General features: G+C 46.3%; 1 protein-coding gene across 1 annotated transcript; it reads right to left on the bottom strand.

The window, feature by feature from the left end:
* Positions 1-1,126: 1,126 nt before the first annotated feature.
* On the bottom strand, positions 1,127-11,027 carry KLRG1 (killer cell lectin like receptor G1). Its single transcript, XM_050896462.1, has 5 exons — positions 10,910-11,027; positions 5,199-5,291; positions 4,290-4,441; positions 2,229-2,332; positions 1,127-1,238 (listed from the first exon to the last, which is right to left on the bottom strand). Exons 1-5 carry the CDS (start codon positions 11,025-11,027, stop codon positions 1,127-1,129), a joined length of 579 nt encoding a protein of 192 aa, XP_050752419.1.
* Positions 11,028-14,472: the final 3,445 nt, after the last annotated feature.

Genomic DNA, 14,472 nt, shown 5'->3' with positions numbered 1-14,472 from the left:
ACATTTTGCATCAGGACCACCCTTCATCAGGCAGTCCTGTCAGTTACTGCTCTGACTGCATCGGACTATAAACTACAATTCCAGGCCAAGAATAAATTGATAATAGTAAATTAGAATATAATATAAATATATTAGGATAAATAGGATAAATTGGAAGTTAATAAAATTTCTATTCCTTTGTTGGAACAAAATCTCTGGGTGGAAAAAAGAGTTTTCCAGGTGTGTGGAAATGCAACCTACTGTCCCATCCTTAATGTTCACTGTGGTTTTATGCTGTTCAGACTCTTAGCCTGTCTCTGCTCTATTTGAACTGAAAGCTCCTTGTAGTAAGGATTTGTCCACTGCTTCCTCTCTCTGCAGTATGAAACTGCAGAGGTGGAGAGGGAAACACGTTCTTGGCTGATTCAATAATAACATGCAATTAACTGTATTCCTTTGACTCCAGAAGTCCAGCCTCTTAACTAGTTTGGTTGAAGTTGGCCTACAAAACATGGTGTGCAGCTGGTTCCTTCCAACAGAGAGAAGTAATGACATGGGTACACACTTTTGGTCCAGTGCAGTACTGGAGGTTTATTTTCACTGCTGGATTTACAGAAGTTGTAGTCTCATTTCAGCCTCTTCTCTCCCATTTATAGCACTGAGATGCAAAAGGAGAAGCTGCCACTGGGAGAAATCTATTTATATGTTTCTGGCAGTAAACAGCAGGCTTCATTTTCCCAGTCCTGCTGGCAGCAGACAATGGAGATGCAGGGAATGGAAATGAAATCTGATGCTCAGGAATGGAGGAAAATGGCCAGCTCACCCTCAGAGATCTGAAGACCCAGCATCTTTTGTGACAAAACTTTTGTTTGCCCTTATAGGACAAATAAGGCAAAGACTAGGCCAGGGAGTATGTCCCAGGTCTCATCTGGTCACAAACAGCAGTAATCCAACACATGTGGACTGAGAATGGATCTACTACTGAGGATAACTCACCCTTATGGGCAACAAACCTGTCCCTGCAAAACACCTTTGTGAGGGTGTGGAAAGGGCAAGTCCTTGGTCTTGTGTAGAGCTTTGGTTTGCAGGACAATGATCCACTTGTACCACTGATGAGATGGTTATGAGATGAAAATGCACACGGGATTTATCTAAGAGATTTCTCACAGATCCATGGAGCAGAAAATTCACAGCTGGAGGCCTGAAAGTGATCTTTCATCAGGACAACACAGTGTTGCACAGGGCTGTTACAGAGGACCCTGCAAGAGACACGGAACAAAAGCGAGACTGAAAGAAAATGCTGAGATAGATTGTCTCCTGGAGGCATGAAAGAAAAAACATCTGATTTTGAAGGGTGGAGCCCAGAGGAAGTGAAAGAACCCAACCTCCAAAGGGCAGCTGTTAGAAAACAAAACGTACACCAAAAAAACCTATCTACCTTGGAGATTACACATCTAAGTAATTTTGCCATTGTGGAACCCAAATCAGAACCAAACATAGACATGATGCCCTGCAGTGGCAGTGATATCCACCAGCATGAGAATGGCAGTGCTGAGAGTTTCATGGAAAGATGATCGCCTCCAAGGAGTTTGTAAGAACAGAAAGCTGGATTCAAGGGAACTAAGCCAAGTGCTTAGAGTACTGACCTACTGACAGCAAGATCTTGAGCGAGTTGCCTTGCTGGAGAAGTATTAGAGACTAACGCTTTGTCTTAACTGCCGTAAGAAGGAATGGGCCAGGCAAAGCCACTGGACCAAATCATAGTGTTTTCCCTCATGCAGAATGCTGAGTTTTGTCTAAGTAAGTAAAGACTGAGCCAAAATTAAGATTCTGACTTGGGCTGGCACCAGTGAAGCAGCAAAGGGCTGGGTCCTTGCACCCAGTGACACCAGCACTTGGCAGAATGGGTGCAAGGTGGCTAAACCCAGTAAAGCCAAGATGGAGCATATGCTCTTCCGACTGAGCAACTGTGTAGGCAGTGCAGGTAAATAATCCTTGGTCTGAGCAGCTGGAGGGAAGTAGAGAGTGAGGTACTAACATTAGACCTGCTTTTCACAGGTACATGCCTTTACAAGGTGCAGGGACGTAAAAAGTAGACCCTTTTGAGTTCAGTGCTATACAGGTGACAGTGAGAAGAAAATATGCCCATGAAGAAAGCTCCTGAGATCTGGTGCAGGAACTCTGGGTGTTGTGGAACACCAGGCAATCTGAATTAGCACTGTTGTTTTTAAAACAGAATGTTAACTCACCTGGTGCCATTGAATACAGAGCCATCTTCCCAAATCCATCCAGAGCCTGTGCTGTTCCTCAGTCCAATCCAGAAACATCCTGTTTGAATACTCTTGAACAGGTCCTAGAAATGGTGATGAATTACAAAGTGACTAATGAAAGCCAGCCTGAAAATGGAGGTAAGGATAAGTAAAGAGAACAGAGAGCAAGATACATCCCCTCGCCTGACTGTTCCTTAAGTGGCTGACAATACTGCTTCTCCACACCTTCTAATCAGGAGGATCAGCCCTGCAGATCATGCCTGGAATAACAATTATGTGTACACTCACAAGGAAGTAAGTGTGCTTTCAAGGGTCCTGGGCAGATTCTTCAAAGGACATTTCTCAGGGCAATATATGTGAACCAACTGCATCCCAGTCTCCTGGATTTTCCTACACAAAGCTTTATGTAGGAACGTATGCTATTAGTATTAATATTAACATTCTACCATACAGCTAGCTAGCAAGCTAATACAAACTATTAACAATTAAAGGTAAAATCAGGTCAGGGCAGGAAGTGCAGGCACTGACAGATCTGTGTAAAGAGCCCAGGACCAAAGCTCACTAAATTTTATACAGACTTTCCTCCTACGTGTTTTCAATGTTCATTTCCTTTTGCCTAACCTTTAACTCCTGTTTACTGCTAAAAGGTGAAGCCTGCAACAGAAACTCAGCCCTCAAGTAAATCCCAACCCCTCCCAAAACCAAAAAAAAACCCCAAAGACAAGAGAGAGAAGTTTGTCTTGTCCACATTTGCAATGAAACCCAACAATAGCAATCTTTCAGTGGTATGGCTGGGCCCCATCTTTATCTCCTGCTGCCATAAACAAAGCTTCAAAGCAGACATGTTCACACAGAAACATTAACAAAGCTGGCTTGGTAAAGTGGTGGGAACAGGAGTAGCTTGAGGAACGCTTGAGTGTTGGTGGCGGTGTGGAGGTGACTGTGCTTCCCTGGCAAAGGGAGGTTGAACGGTCACAGCCTTTGCAGCATAGGGCATGTATAACTGGATAGCTAGGGAAGTCTTGCTTATGTGGGGAAGTATGAGCAGGGATAATGGGTAACACTCTAGTAGCAGAGACAGTAGTAAGAAAGCAGCCAGATGAGGGAGGTTTTCTTCATGCAGAGAAATGGGTAATCTGGGGAAGATGGGTATTTCCCAAGGAATCAGGATTTGCCCAAGCAAGTGTGACAGCCTGGTACATACTCTCAGTCGAGCAGGGACCTGGCTTTGTAAGCCCTCACAGAACATCATACAGTGAAACTTCTGTCCAGGGACTGGAAGCTGTCCACATTCATTGGACCTGAGCTAATAAGCCCTGGCTTGCACAAAACCAGATCAAGTACTCCTGCTCTACTTGGGCAGACATGCCTCACCTCCCTAGTGATCAGCTCTGCCCATTTCTTTAGTGGTCATACATGCCCCCGCCCCCGGTGAGGACCTGCTGGAAAATGAGCAGTGGAACAGATGGTTTCTGATTTCACCAGCACAGAGTTTTTATGGCAGAGAGAGGAAGTAAGCATTGAAAACAGACTGAGACAGAAATATGCATGCATGAACACAGGGAGTGAGTGGCAAGGGTCACTGAGCAGGAGGAGCTGGAGCGGCTGCAGGGAGGAGAGGCATCACTTTTGCAAAGGAAGCATTTCTGGAGAGTGGGGACGTATTGGTTTGTAGGCAATGAGTACAGTGACTGCACAGTGCCACAGTCTTTTCCTGTAATCGTTTATATCAGCCTTATTGGGGATAGGAGAGGAGGCGGAGAGGGGCAGTGGAGAAGGCTGTCTCCTAACATCCTTCATAGGATGGTTCTGAGTAGCTGACAGCGACCCTCACCTCTCCCTTGTCCCCTTTGCTTCTTTGCCTGCTGGGAACTTCTAAGGTGTATATTGAAACTGGAAGTGCACTATAATGTCGCAGTCATAAATCCTTCCTCTCCTTTAAAGTCAAAATATTGCCAGAGTGACAACACTGCTTGGATGTCAATCACTGACGTATCTGCAAGGAAATGGAAGATCCTCAAAGAATAAGAAAACCATTACCATTTCCCAGGCATCACTGATCACCAGGAGATGAGCTCCCTGTGCCCTGCAGGATTGCTGGCTGGAATGCCAGTCCTTCTTCTCCTTGGAGAAGGAGTAGCAGCTCCCTCTGTAGGCCACCCACTGCTCAGGGCAGCGTGGGTGGGAGTCACCTGTAAAGGAATCAAAATACCAGCTTTTCTCTACCATTAACCAACAGAAAGACACTTGTCAGCAAGGACCTGCTGAAAAGCAACTCTTCTGGATAGTTGCAATGCAGAAAACACAAGTCAGGATAAGCATCTAAAAATAACAATGCATGAACACTGAACTTCAGATCCTCTGTGCAATTTCCAAATCTTCGTACAAGAGTCACATGCACTCTGATGCTGGTGCAACCCCCCCACCTCTGGGTTTCCTCTGAACTACTCGGATACCTGAGAACCAAAATTGGCTATCTGAAAGTAGATGACACTCTGGGTGTGCAAAAAGTAAGGGAAAAACTACATCATTCTGTGGGTATGGTGTGATCATGTCACACATTAGGTGAACGGATTTTTAAGCAGCAAACAGTAGGCTCTCCCACATGGTCTAGCACCTTCTGCATGCATGCAAAAGTGTTATAGACCTTACATATTTGTTCTACAGTTTACCACTATAATTACACAGACAAGTCTACAAAACCCTTTCAATATGTTTCACTGTTCTTTGCCACAGGATCTGAAATGGGTTGCCTGGGGTCTGCACAAGGAATATATTCTTCAAAATATTCTGGATAGGCAGTGGGTACTTAAGGCTGGTAGAAACCTAGAATAGCTTCTGGTTTAATCCCATATAATGGAGTTCAGGATCTGAGCTCCTGTGCTTAGATGAGTCTCCGGTCTCCTTTGCTGTTGGTTGCTCATCCTCAGCACCCCTTTGTGCACTTACTCATCTTCCAAATCAAAGCAATCGCTAGGGAGATGCTCAGTATCCCAAAGCCTATAGCCAAGCCCAGCACAACTGCTGGCCACAGACAGGGAGCTGTAAAAGAGAAAAGAAACCATAGTGAACAGGAGCCACATGAAAACTGGTGGTGGTTTTACATAGTTTGCTTGTGTCCTGGGCATTTCCATAAGAAACTGAACTATTTAGAGCATCCCTGTCTGTCTACACTCTGCACATCGCTGCCATCATTGTCCCTGCCCAGCCTCCTCGGTGCCTCCCCACACCCCTGCCCACCAGCCCAGGGCCCCATTTCAGCTGGGCTCGGGGCCATCAGTCCCTGCCTGAGCTTCCCAGGAGATGTACCTGTCTCCAGGTCAGCCACAGCTCTGCCCCTCCCTGGCCACAGAGCCGGCTGGTCCAGCCCCTGTGGTGGCTGACCCCAGGAGAGGAAGTACCCGCCCCAAGTCAGCCAGAGCCCCCCCAGGCACCATGTGGCACCTTGTACTGGCAGAAGCCTCCCAGCAAACCCACTCCTGCCTCAGCATTGAAGCTTGGGGTGGAAACACAGAGCTGCATTGCCACAGCCACCATGTTCCAGCTTAAATGCAAAAAGAAACCCAAGGCCTTTCCCCCAGCTCTCTCAGCAACAGCGACAGGTTTAACCTCAGCATCCTGTTCACAGGCTTAGACACACGGTCGTGTTACATCTTCCCGGGACACTCCCAAGTCAGTCCTACACTCTCAACCACCTCTCCCGTGGCAGGGTGGCAGGATGGGAGTGCCGGCCTTGAAGACCTTGGGATGCCCCTCCACACTTTCTCACCACCATCTGCTGTTCATTTGCTCCCAGTAGCAGAGGGTGACTCCTTGGGGAAACCTCCACCCTAGCCCAGCACAGCTTCCTTTCAAAGGGTGGGGCAGGACTGCCACGTAGAGATCTGCTCATGGACAGCACGACATGTTAACCTCCAGGCTACATCTTGCTTTCCTGTTGTCATCTCCTGGAGCTGTGTTTGACCTGAGAGGCATTCACTTTCCATAAGCCATTTGAAATCTCAGCACTAAAATCTCCTCTCTCCCAGGTTGAGGAGAGGATGACACTCACTGCCATGGATGAGCTCCAGGGGGGTTTGGTTTGCTTGTTTTATTAATCTCAGTACGACAGCTGCACAGACAACAGGACTTTCTAAGAAGCACTAAATGTGCAGCTAATGGTTACTGATGTTGAGGAACCCAGGATTTCCCTGTGTTTCTCCCTTAAGCTTATGTACCACATCCTGCGCTTGTGGTGCTCCAGAGTCTTCTACCCAAATCCAGCGGCAAAGTCCCCGGTGGGCCTCATGAAATCTGAGGTGCTTCTCTCTCAGTCATGTCACAAGACCCAAAGAAACATATTTGTACTCCCAAAAAAGGCTAGGAGTCTAAGGAATAAGATGGAGGAAGGGGAAGGCTAGCTTTAACCAAAGACACTACCACAGCAAGCACATCGAAAACGTGATGGAAGAAGGGCTGTGAACAGGATGTCATAGCAATAGGATACAAAATAATACACAGGGAAGACAGAGGGGGCTATTCTCTGCTCAAGTAAAATTACAGTCAAATTAGGTTAAATAACTAACTGCACCAAGAAGTAACAGTAACAGCATCCCCACAGACCAGCAAATACTACTTAATGCATAGGGTTGGAATTATATTATGGACTGCCAGACAAGGATGGTGACAGCACTCATGAACCGGCAAAAAAACCCACAGCAACTGTGAGGGAAGCACGGTGATGACAGGTGTCAATTAATCGCATTAAATTACACAAATGCCATGTCAGGGCATGATGCTGAGCCTGAATGCTTAGACACATCAACAGGCACCTTGCAGAGCAGTGAGCCGGGAAACACAGAAAGCGAAGCAGGTCATGACTGCCCTGAGCCGTGCTCAGGCCACCCAGCTCACCATGGCGCCATCCAGCAGCTTCTCTGCCGCAGTGAACACAAACGCGCTGAGATTCAACAGAGCCAAAACACAACAACAACAACAACAACAACAAAAAGCACTGTGGTATAATAATTTCAAAATGGAAAACTACAGGAAAATGAGGAAGTTTGTCAGAGAGAAATTAAAAGGGATGGCTAAAAGAATAAAATATTTGTAAGCAGTAGGGGAGACTTTTTTTAGGATCTCTTGGTGGAGGCTGAAAACAATTGCACATCACGTATCAAGAATATTGTGGGAAGGACAAAGAAAGCCAGCGCTACAACAGAAGGGGAAGGGACTTCACTTAAAAACAAGAATGCATCCTTTAGCATTGGAAGCTTTGTCCAAATACAGAAAGTAGACCAGATCAATAAATTAGTAAAAATTAATTTATTTTTATCTTAGAGCGGTTTGCAGGCTCACCAATTTTAAGACCAGTTTCTGGTTTATAGCAATATATTTAAACCTGTGGTTGTGGCTAAAAAAAGTTTCTAAGGCAACGAGAGAGAGCGTGAGGGAGCTTTGTTGTAAGCATCATTCTTCTGGTAGAAAGATCTTTCCTAAGGTAAAGGTTTTGTTGTGTTTCCTGACGCTTGCAGCATCTTCTAGCCGCCCCACTTGTAGTTAAAAAATAGCAACATTTATTTATTTTTTTAATCATTATTAAAGAACAAAACCCCATCTCTCTTCAGGTACAAAATACAGAAACACTTTTCAGTTACAACCTACTCCTCAGCTTCACGCAAGAGGACAATGGGAGAACTGAAGGACTTGAACTGGGTAGCTGTTCTCTCTGCCTGCTCTCTATTCCTCTTTGTAAAGTCACCTTTGTGTCTCTGGTGTATTTCTGGGTTTTGCCATCAGATTAAGCCTCAAGAAAATGGAGTCAGCCCGAGGTTAAGGGGTAGGGTGGAGCTTCTTCTCTGCAGATTACAACTGAAAACTAAGTAAAAGGAGATAAATATCTCTTGAAACATAATTCTTTGTTCTGAGACAATATTTCTGAGGATTTGCACTTCTGTTTTCCTTCCTCTCTTGCCTCCCAAAGAAGCTATCATCTCCTGCATCCTCCAGATCACTGTTCCTGATTTTAGGGAAAACTACTTCCAGGACAAGGCGACTGGGATGACAGTCAGTGAAACATTTAATGCTTAAATGTCAGCATCGGGCACCGGAGCTGGTGCCTCCTGGCAAAGAATAGAGCAGTTCACCCTCTATTGTTTCAAATCAACTGCAGAAAAAAGGAACTGACTCGACCCAGCTTCAAAACAAAATCCCAGGGCACCTCCACAACCAGAGCAGTGGGAGAGTTCACTTCAGTTCTTAAAAATGAAAAATTATGCCATTGGATAATTTTGGGAGGAAAAAAAAAAGTGAAGTGGGAAAGTCATATTGAAGTGTTCGAGGTGAATTTAAGCCTCACTTGAACTGCAGTGATCAATCCAGGAAAGTGAAATAAAAAATTTCGTAAATCGAGATTTTTACTCCTTGCAAAAGGGAGTCCCTGCAGTTCCTCCTTTTTAAAACAGGTTCAAGGGTTTGTGCTTGATCCTCAGCCCCTGGACTACATGTGAAGCTCTTGTAGAAGAGGATGGGAGAAAGTACCTGAGATGATGAGTTTGAAACAGAGGAGGAAAATCTGAATGGAGCATCCAGAAATATTTCCATGTAGTTGTCTGAGGAACTGTGGAAGAGTCTCCCCAGGAGAACGGAGAATTGGACCGGTGGACATTTAATGTAAATATCCAATGTTATAACTTTCTAGTATATAAAACACCTCGTTAGGTCTCTCAGTGGTCTGGAGAAATGACCGTGATATGCTGCATTCATCTGCAAGCAATGTGACCCAATATTTTTAGGTTTGGGAGTCTAGATTCAGTTCAAAACCTGAAAACTGTTAGCATTTTATAATTCAAGTCTTCTAGGACAATCTGAAGAATGTCATTGCACTGTCCCAAATACCTCCCCTCAGCTCCTGCCTACGTCAGTATGGGAGCAGCATGACTACCTAGGGCCAGGGAGGAGGATTTGAGAAACGAGGATCCTGTCCTTGGCTATGGCACAGACCTGGTTATCGCTGTAACTACAAGCATACCACACAGGCTAACACTGTCTTAAGTGACTGCTGGACTGACATTTTGGTAGTGTGGCATATCTAAGGCTCTCTGGAAGCCAAACAGAAGACAGCCAGGGCAACTCTTCATTTTCGAAGAGTCCAGGAGAGCCAAAAACAGTGGGTTTGACCAGAGGACTGATCTATACACCTGTGATATACCTGTGATACTGTGTCACAGGATGACTTGGTAGCAAGGGTGTGCATTTGAAAACAGAGATGAAATACCTGAGAGCACATCTCTCGAAAGTGATGAAGGCAGGGACAGAGTTGAAAATAAAGATCTTCTAAAGAAAGGTACTTAAACTGTGCTCCTTAGGGACTCCTTGCACGCAGAAGAGAGCTGGGAAATAATCCAATAATATGCACAGAAAGTGTGTTCAAAGATCTGCTTCCTTATTTTAGGCCCTGTGACTTTAGCTCAAACAGATGAGGGTACATAAAGGAATTTGGAGAGCAGGAATATTAAAAAGAAAACTGCAAACATCTCAAGAGGGCATCAGGTAATCTCCACCTCCAACAGGGTGTGAGCAAACACAAATGGCAGGGAATGAAGGGATGTCCCTGTGTTTTCTGATGCAACAGAAAATATCATTTCTGATGAAAACACATGCAAAAGGAAGACTGCCTTTCAAGCAGATGGAGTGTGATTACCAGATAGGAACTTGGGGGTTTCTGTGCTGGCTTTGTTTCCATAGTGCAGCAAGTGACCAGGCAGCAGTAACAACCACAGATGTATGCAGTTATTCTGATCAGGGCACAGAAATCTCGTATCCCAGAGCGAGAGCCCCCTTTGCTGTTACAGCTCTGAAAAAAGCTAAGGTCAACCATTATTGTTGCAGCCAATGCAACACAACTCGTCTAAAGCTCACAGGCATTTAGAGGAAAAGCAATCAGTTCATGGGAAGGAGGCACTTATAAAGAATGATCACCAATGCAAAATCTCACTCTTCTAAGGTGGTATTTCTCAACTAAGCAGCCAGAGAAATTGCTCAGTGTGACATTTGCGAGGCCTGAACAGGGGGAATGGAGCGGAAATAAGGAAAGAGAAAATTTAACTAAGGCACTAAGAAAATCTTCCTGATAGTAAAATGCCCTGCAGAACTGTCTCAAGGCAAAAGCCAAAAATTTGCTCACTGGGAGGTATGTAAAACTAGAACAGAGAAAACACAGGAAAAAATGTATCACAAAAGAATCCTGCAGAGCCCCACGGGAGAGAGACTGGATGATCTCATATGCCTCCTCTGTCTCTGATCTCTGATTAGCATACGCCTCTAATTTATCTGTACTCGCATCTTGCCTGCCCTTCAAAGAACTATTGCTGACAATCTCTTATTGCTGACAAGCAGACAACTTTAAAACTGCAAACCTCTTTCGGAGAAAAGGATGCCTGGGTTGAATGCCCAGGAGTAGACACCGAAAGGGGTCTGACGGAGAGAGGGAGGGGAACAATGCTGGGTCTCTCACCCATCGGCTTTTATCACATTAAAATACTCACAGTAATTTTAGACCCAAAGCAACAGCACCATGAGCTGGCACTCAAAATCAGTGGCCAGCTCAGAGTGTTTTTGTTAGATCTTGCTTTCGCTCAAAATAAAATCTTTTGTTGACCTACCTCATCCAGCTTCCTCACCTCTTTTTTCCTGTGCAGCTTTGGCCCTCGGCAGAGGAGTCTGAGAGAATTTGACAGAAGTATAAATTATTTCCTCACTCGCTTCAGCTGCAGAAGTTTCTGATCTGCTTCCCTCCATGCCAAAGCAAAGAGTGCGTATGACAAGATGTTTCGATCAGGCTGTTGAGCGACAGGGCTCAATGCCTGTGAAACAGGAAACCTGAGGCCACATTCAGAAGACAAGAAATGTGAAGTTGCAACTTCTATCTCCAGCTGCTCAAAATAACCAAATTTACAACAGAATGGAGAGCAGTGGAAATGCAACAACTTCCATTTCCTAACCTGATGAGGGATGTCTTAAGAACGGCCATTAGTGGAAGAGGTGATTAATCACAAAGTTCATGGATATTCTAATTGTTACCAATGCAAGAGGCTGTGATTACACTGATGCAGTAATTGTAAGAATGTGTGCCGCTCTGAAGAGCTCCCTCTCAGGACAGAAGCAGGTGGACAGCAAGAGCCCAAGGTGAAAAAGGTGAATAGCGAGAGTACACGGTGAAAAGTGGGATAAGCAATGGCTACAGCAAACTGGCAGCCCAACTGCTGTCAAAAGGGAAGTAGAGGTGGACAGCATGGGTTTGAGAGGGAAGCCTCGTGAGCTTTGGACTCTTCTACTGGGAACTCTGTCTACACCCAACACCCAGTGTGAAAGTGCTTGAGACACAGGCAGGCACTGAGAGCTGGCATCCCTCAAGACCCTCTGAGTCAACATCTCAACAGCATCAGTACAAGAGAGACATGGACATACTGGAGAGAGTCTAGCAAAGGACCACAAAGATGATAACAGGACTGGAGCATCTCTCCTATGAGGAAAGGCTGGGAAAGCTGGGACTGTTCATCCTGGAGAAGAGATGTCTTGGGGAGGATCTTATTAATGTATATAAATACCTGAAGGGAGGGTACAAGAAGAGCCAGGCTCTTTTCAGTGGTGCCCACTGACAGGACAAGAGGCAATGGGCACAAACTGAAACACAGGAGGTTCCCCCTGAACATCAGGAAACACTTTTTTACTGTGAGGGTGATTGAACACTGGCACAGGTTGGCCAGAGAGGTTGTGGTGTCTCCCTTCATGGACAGTCATCTGGACACGGTCCTGGGCAACTGGCTGTAAGTGGTCCGGCTTGAGCAGGGGGTTGGACCAGATGACCTTGAGAGATCCCTTCCAAACTCAATCATTCTGTGACTCTGTGGTCAGCAATAACAGGAAAGGATAGTTTTCTTCTGAAGTAGTGAAGATTGACCACTGGTGAGAATAGTTCAGCTTGTGCCAGGGAAGGTTTAGATTGGATATTAGGAAAAACTTCTTCACCAAAAGGGTTGTCAAGCATTGGAACAGGCTGCCCAGGGAAGTGGTTGAGTCACCATCCCTGGAGGTATTTAAAAGACGTGTAGATGTGGCACTTAGGGACATGGTTTGGTGGTGGACTTGGCAGTGTTAGGTCAGGACTGGATGGATTCAGTGGTTAGGACTGGATGGTGGACTGGATGGAGTCCAACGGTTGGACTCGATGATCTTAAAGGTCTTTTCCAACCTAAATGATTCTGTGATTCTATGGTGGGGAGTACTGATGCTTCTAGCATCCTGAGAAACCTCTTAGCTGCATGGTTGGCTGATTTTTGTTTTGATCCAGATTCCAATCCCTTCCATTTCATGCTGAGACTGGAGATGTTTGTCAGGCTCAGGGTGTACATCTTCATCACTGGTACAATTCATGTACAAGAATTGTTTGGGCATTCTCCACAAAGGAGTTTGCCATGGTTTTCAGTTCCAGGACAGGGATGATTGCTCCCTGTCCTGGTGACATACTGTAAATTTGAGAACTGATTGCCTGGAAGGATGCTTAGTTTGATACAGAGCGCTGTGGCCAATTTGTTACAATGCACGTATCTGGGAAGGTGTGGATTGGATATTTCTGCAAATTCCTCCCTCACACACTTGCCTCTAAGGATGGCATATTGCACCCACAAGATTCCTGCCAATCCTGGGTGGGGCCTGTAGACAGCAAGACAGGGAGTCCGTACTTGAAAGGAAGGGGAAGGTGGAAGACAGCAGAGCAACACAAGAAGAAGAAAGTCTCTCCTGAATGCTTTGAACGGATATTAGAGAAGTCTAAAGACAGCTGTCAAGCCCAGAGAGGGAGAATTTGCTGTAGTCATGATGAGAGCTTAGCTGGGAATATAATCTGTGTGGCTGGAAAGAAACCAACAAGATTCAGACACAGCTTAAGTGGCCAAAGGCACTGCAGGCTGCCTGCAGGGCCAGTGTGATCACAATGACGGCATTATTTGTGAACAAGTGGAGAAATGAAGGCTGGGGGGAAAGAATTAAGAGTTCTGCTTTGATGTGTTTTACCATTTTCTCTTGAATATCAGTAATAAGTTGAGTTCTTAGTTTCACAGGAAATAGAGAGGAAGCAATCACACCATAGGAGGTATGCAGGCAACACACCGTTAATAGCTAAGTGTGAATATAAATAAAGCTGACTTCTGCAGCTGAGATGTCTGTGCCATACTCCCAGCGGAATCAGCAGTAGGACACAAATCACAGCAGGACTAAATCAATCAGGTTTCCAGGAGCCAACAATGCTCCTTCCCAGTTCCTCACTACTGAAGCAGCATACCGTAGGGAAGCCTCCCAAACTCCTCTCAAACGAGTGGCTTCTCTAGCATGTTGACAAGTTCACTAAATCCAGCATTTCTTTCTTAACTAAAAGATGCAAAAGCCTCAGAGCTCTGGCAAGGAACATCTGTCCCTTCCAATAACAGGGCCCTGGGAAGTGGGCTCTCTTACCATCACAGTGAGGGCATGACTTAAGAAGAGAAATGGCCTTTAAATAGGCCAGTCTCAAATCATTTATAGCTTTAGTAATCATACCCAAGATGCTCAAGTCCACCAGCCTTGCAGTGGACTTGAGCTGGACGTGGAATTCCTCTGCAGTGGCAAAACTTGCAGGAGCTGGAGGGGACACCTTTATTCCAAAGTACAACAAAACAGCACGTCAGGCGGGGACGAAATCCGAAGGATCAAGGCCACGAAGCAGTTTTATGAACAATGGTCTCCCTTGCTTGTTTAACAGGAAGTCACTCTGGAGGCACATGGCGAGGACAGCGACGGCCTGCTGCTACTGCCTGCGTCTGAGGGGGCGAGGGGAACGGCAGGCAACGGCTAGGTGACGCCTTTCACCTTTACTGACGCGGTCACCTGTCTGCCGGTGACCCGACCCTGTACGAGGGCCAGAGGCGGGAGGTCGGCTTCAAGGTGGAAAAGTTACCACACGGACCGGGAGCCGCGCACTTTCCGACGGAGCCCCACTGAGCCCCAGCCGGCGCTGCCGACACCGCCCGCCTCAGGGCTCCTGGCGCCCGAGGGGCGGGGCGCGGGGCGGGGCGAGGGGCGGCCCGACGGGGCGTGCTTCTCCGCCACTGGGCGAGCGGCTCCCGCCTCGAGCCGCGCGCCGCAGTGGCTGTCGGGTGGGAGGGGTTAGCCGGCGGGCGCCACGGGGCTCCTTTTTGCTGGCCTTCAT

The sequence above is a fragment of the Gymnogyps californianus genome, chromosome 1 (genome assembly GCF_018139145.2).
Source record: "Gymnogyps californianus isolate 813 chromosome 1, ASM1813914v2, whole genome shotgun sequence".
Lineage (NCBI taxonomy): Eukaryota > Metazoa > Chordata > Aves > Accipitriformes > Cathartidae > Gymnogyps > Gymnogyps californianus.
Note: the sequence above shows the minus strand (reverse complement) of the source record. Positions and strands in the feature narration are given on the sequence as shown.

What these genes read in the sequence shown, in the direction of transcription:
- KLRG1 (XM_050896462.1), bottom strand. Translation starts at nt 11,027, where the DNA reads ATGGAGGGAAGCAGATCAGAAACTTCTGCAGCTGAAGCGAGTGAGGAA. An exon ending in TGCTTTGATTTGGAAGATGA is followed by an intron (nt 4,442 to 5,198) that starts GTAAGTGCACAA and finishes ATTCCTTTACAG; the next exon opens with GTGACTCCCACCCACGCTGC. An exon ending in TCTGTATTCAATGGCACCAG is followed by an intron (nt 1,239 to 2,228) that starts GTGAGTTAACAT and finishes TGTCTCTTGCAG; the next exon opens with GGTCCTCTGTAACAGCCCTG.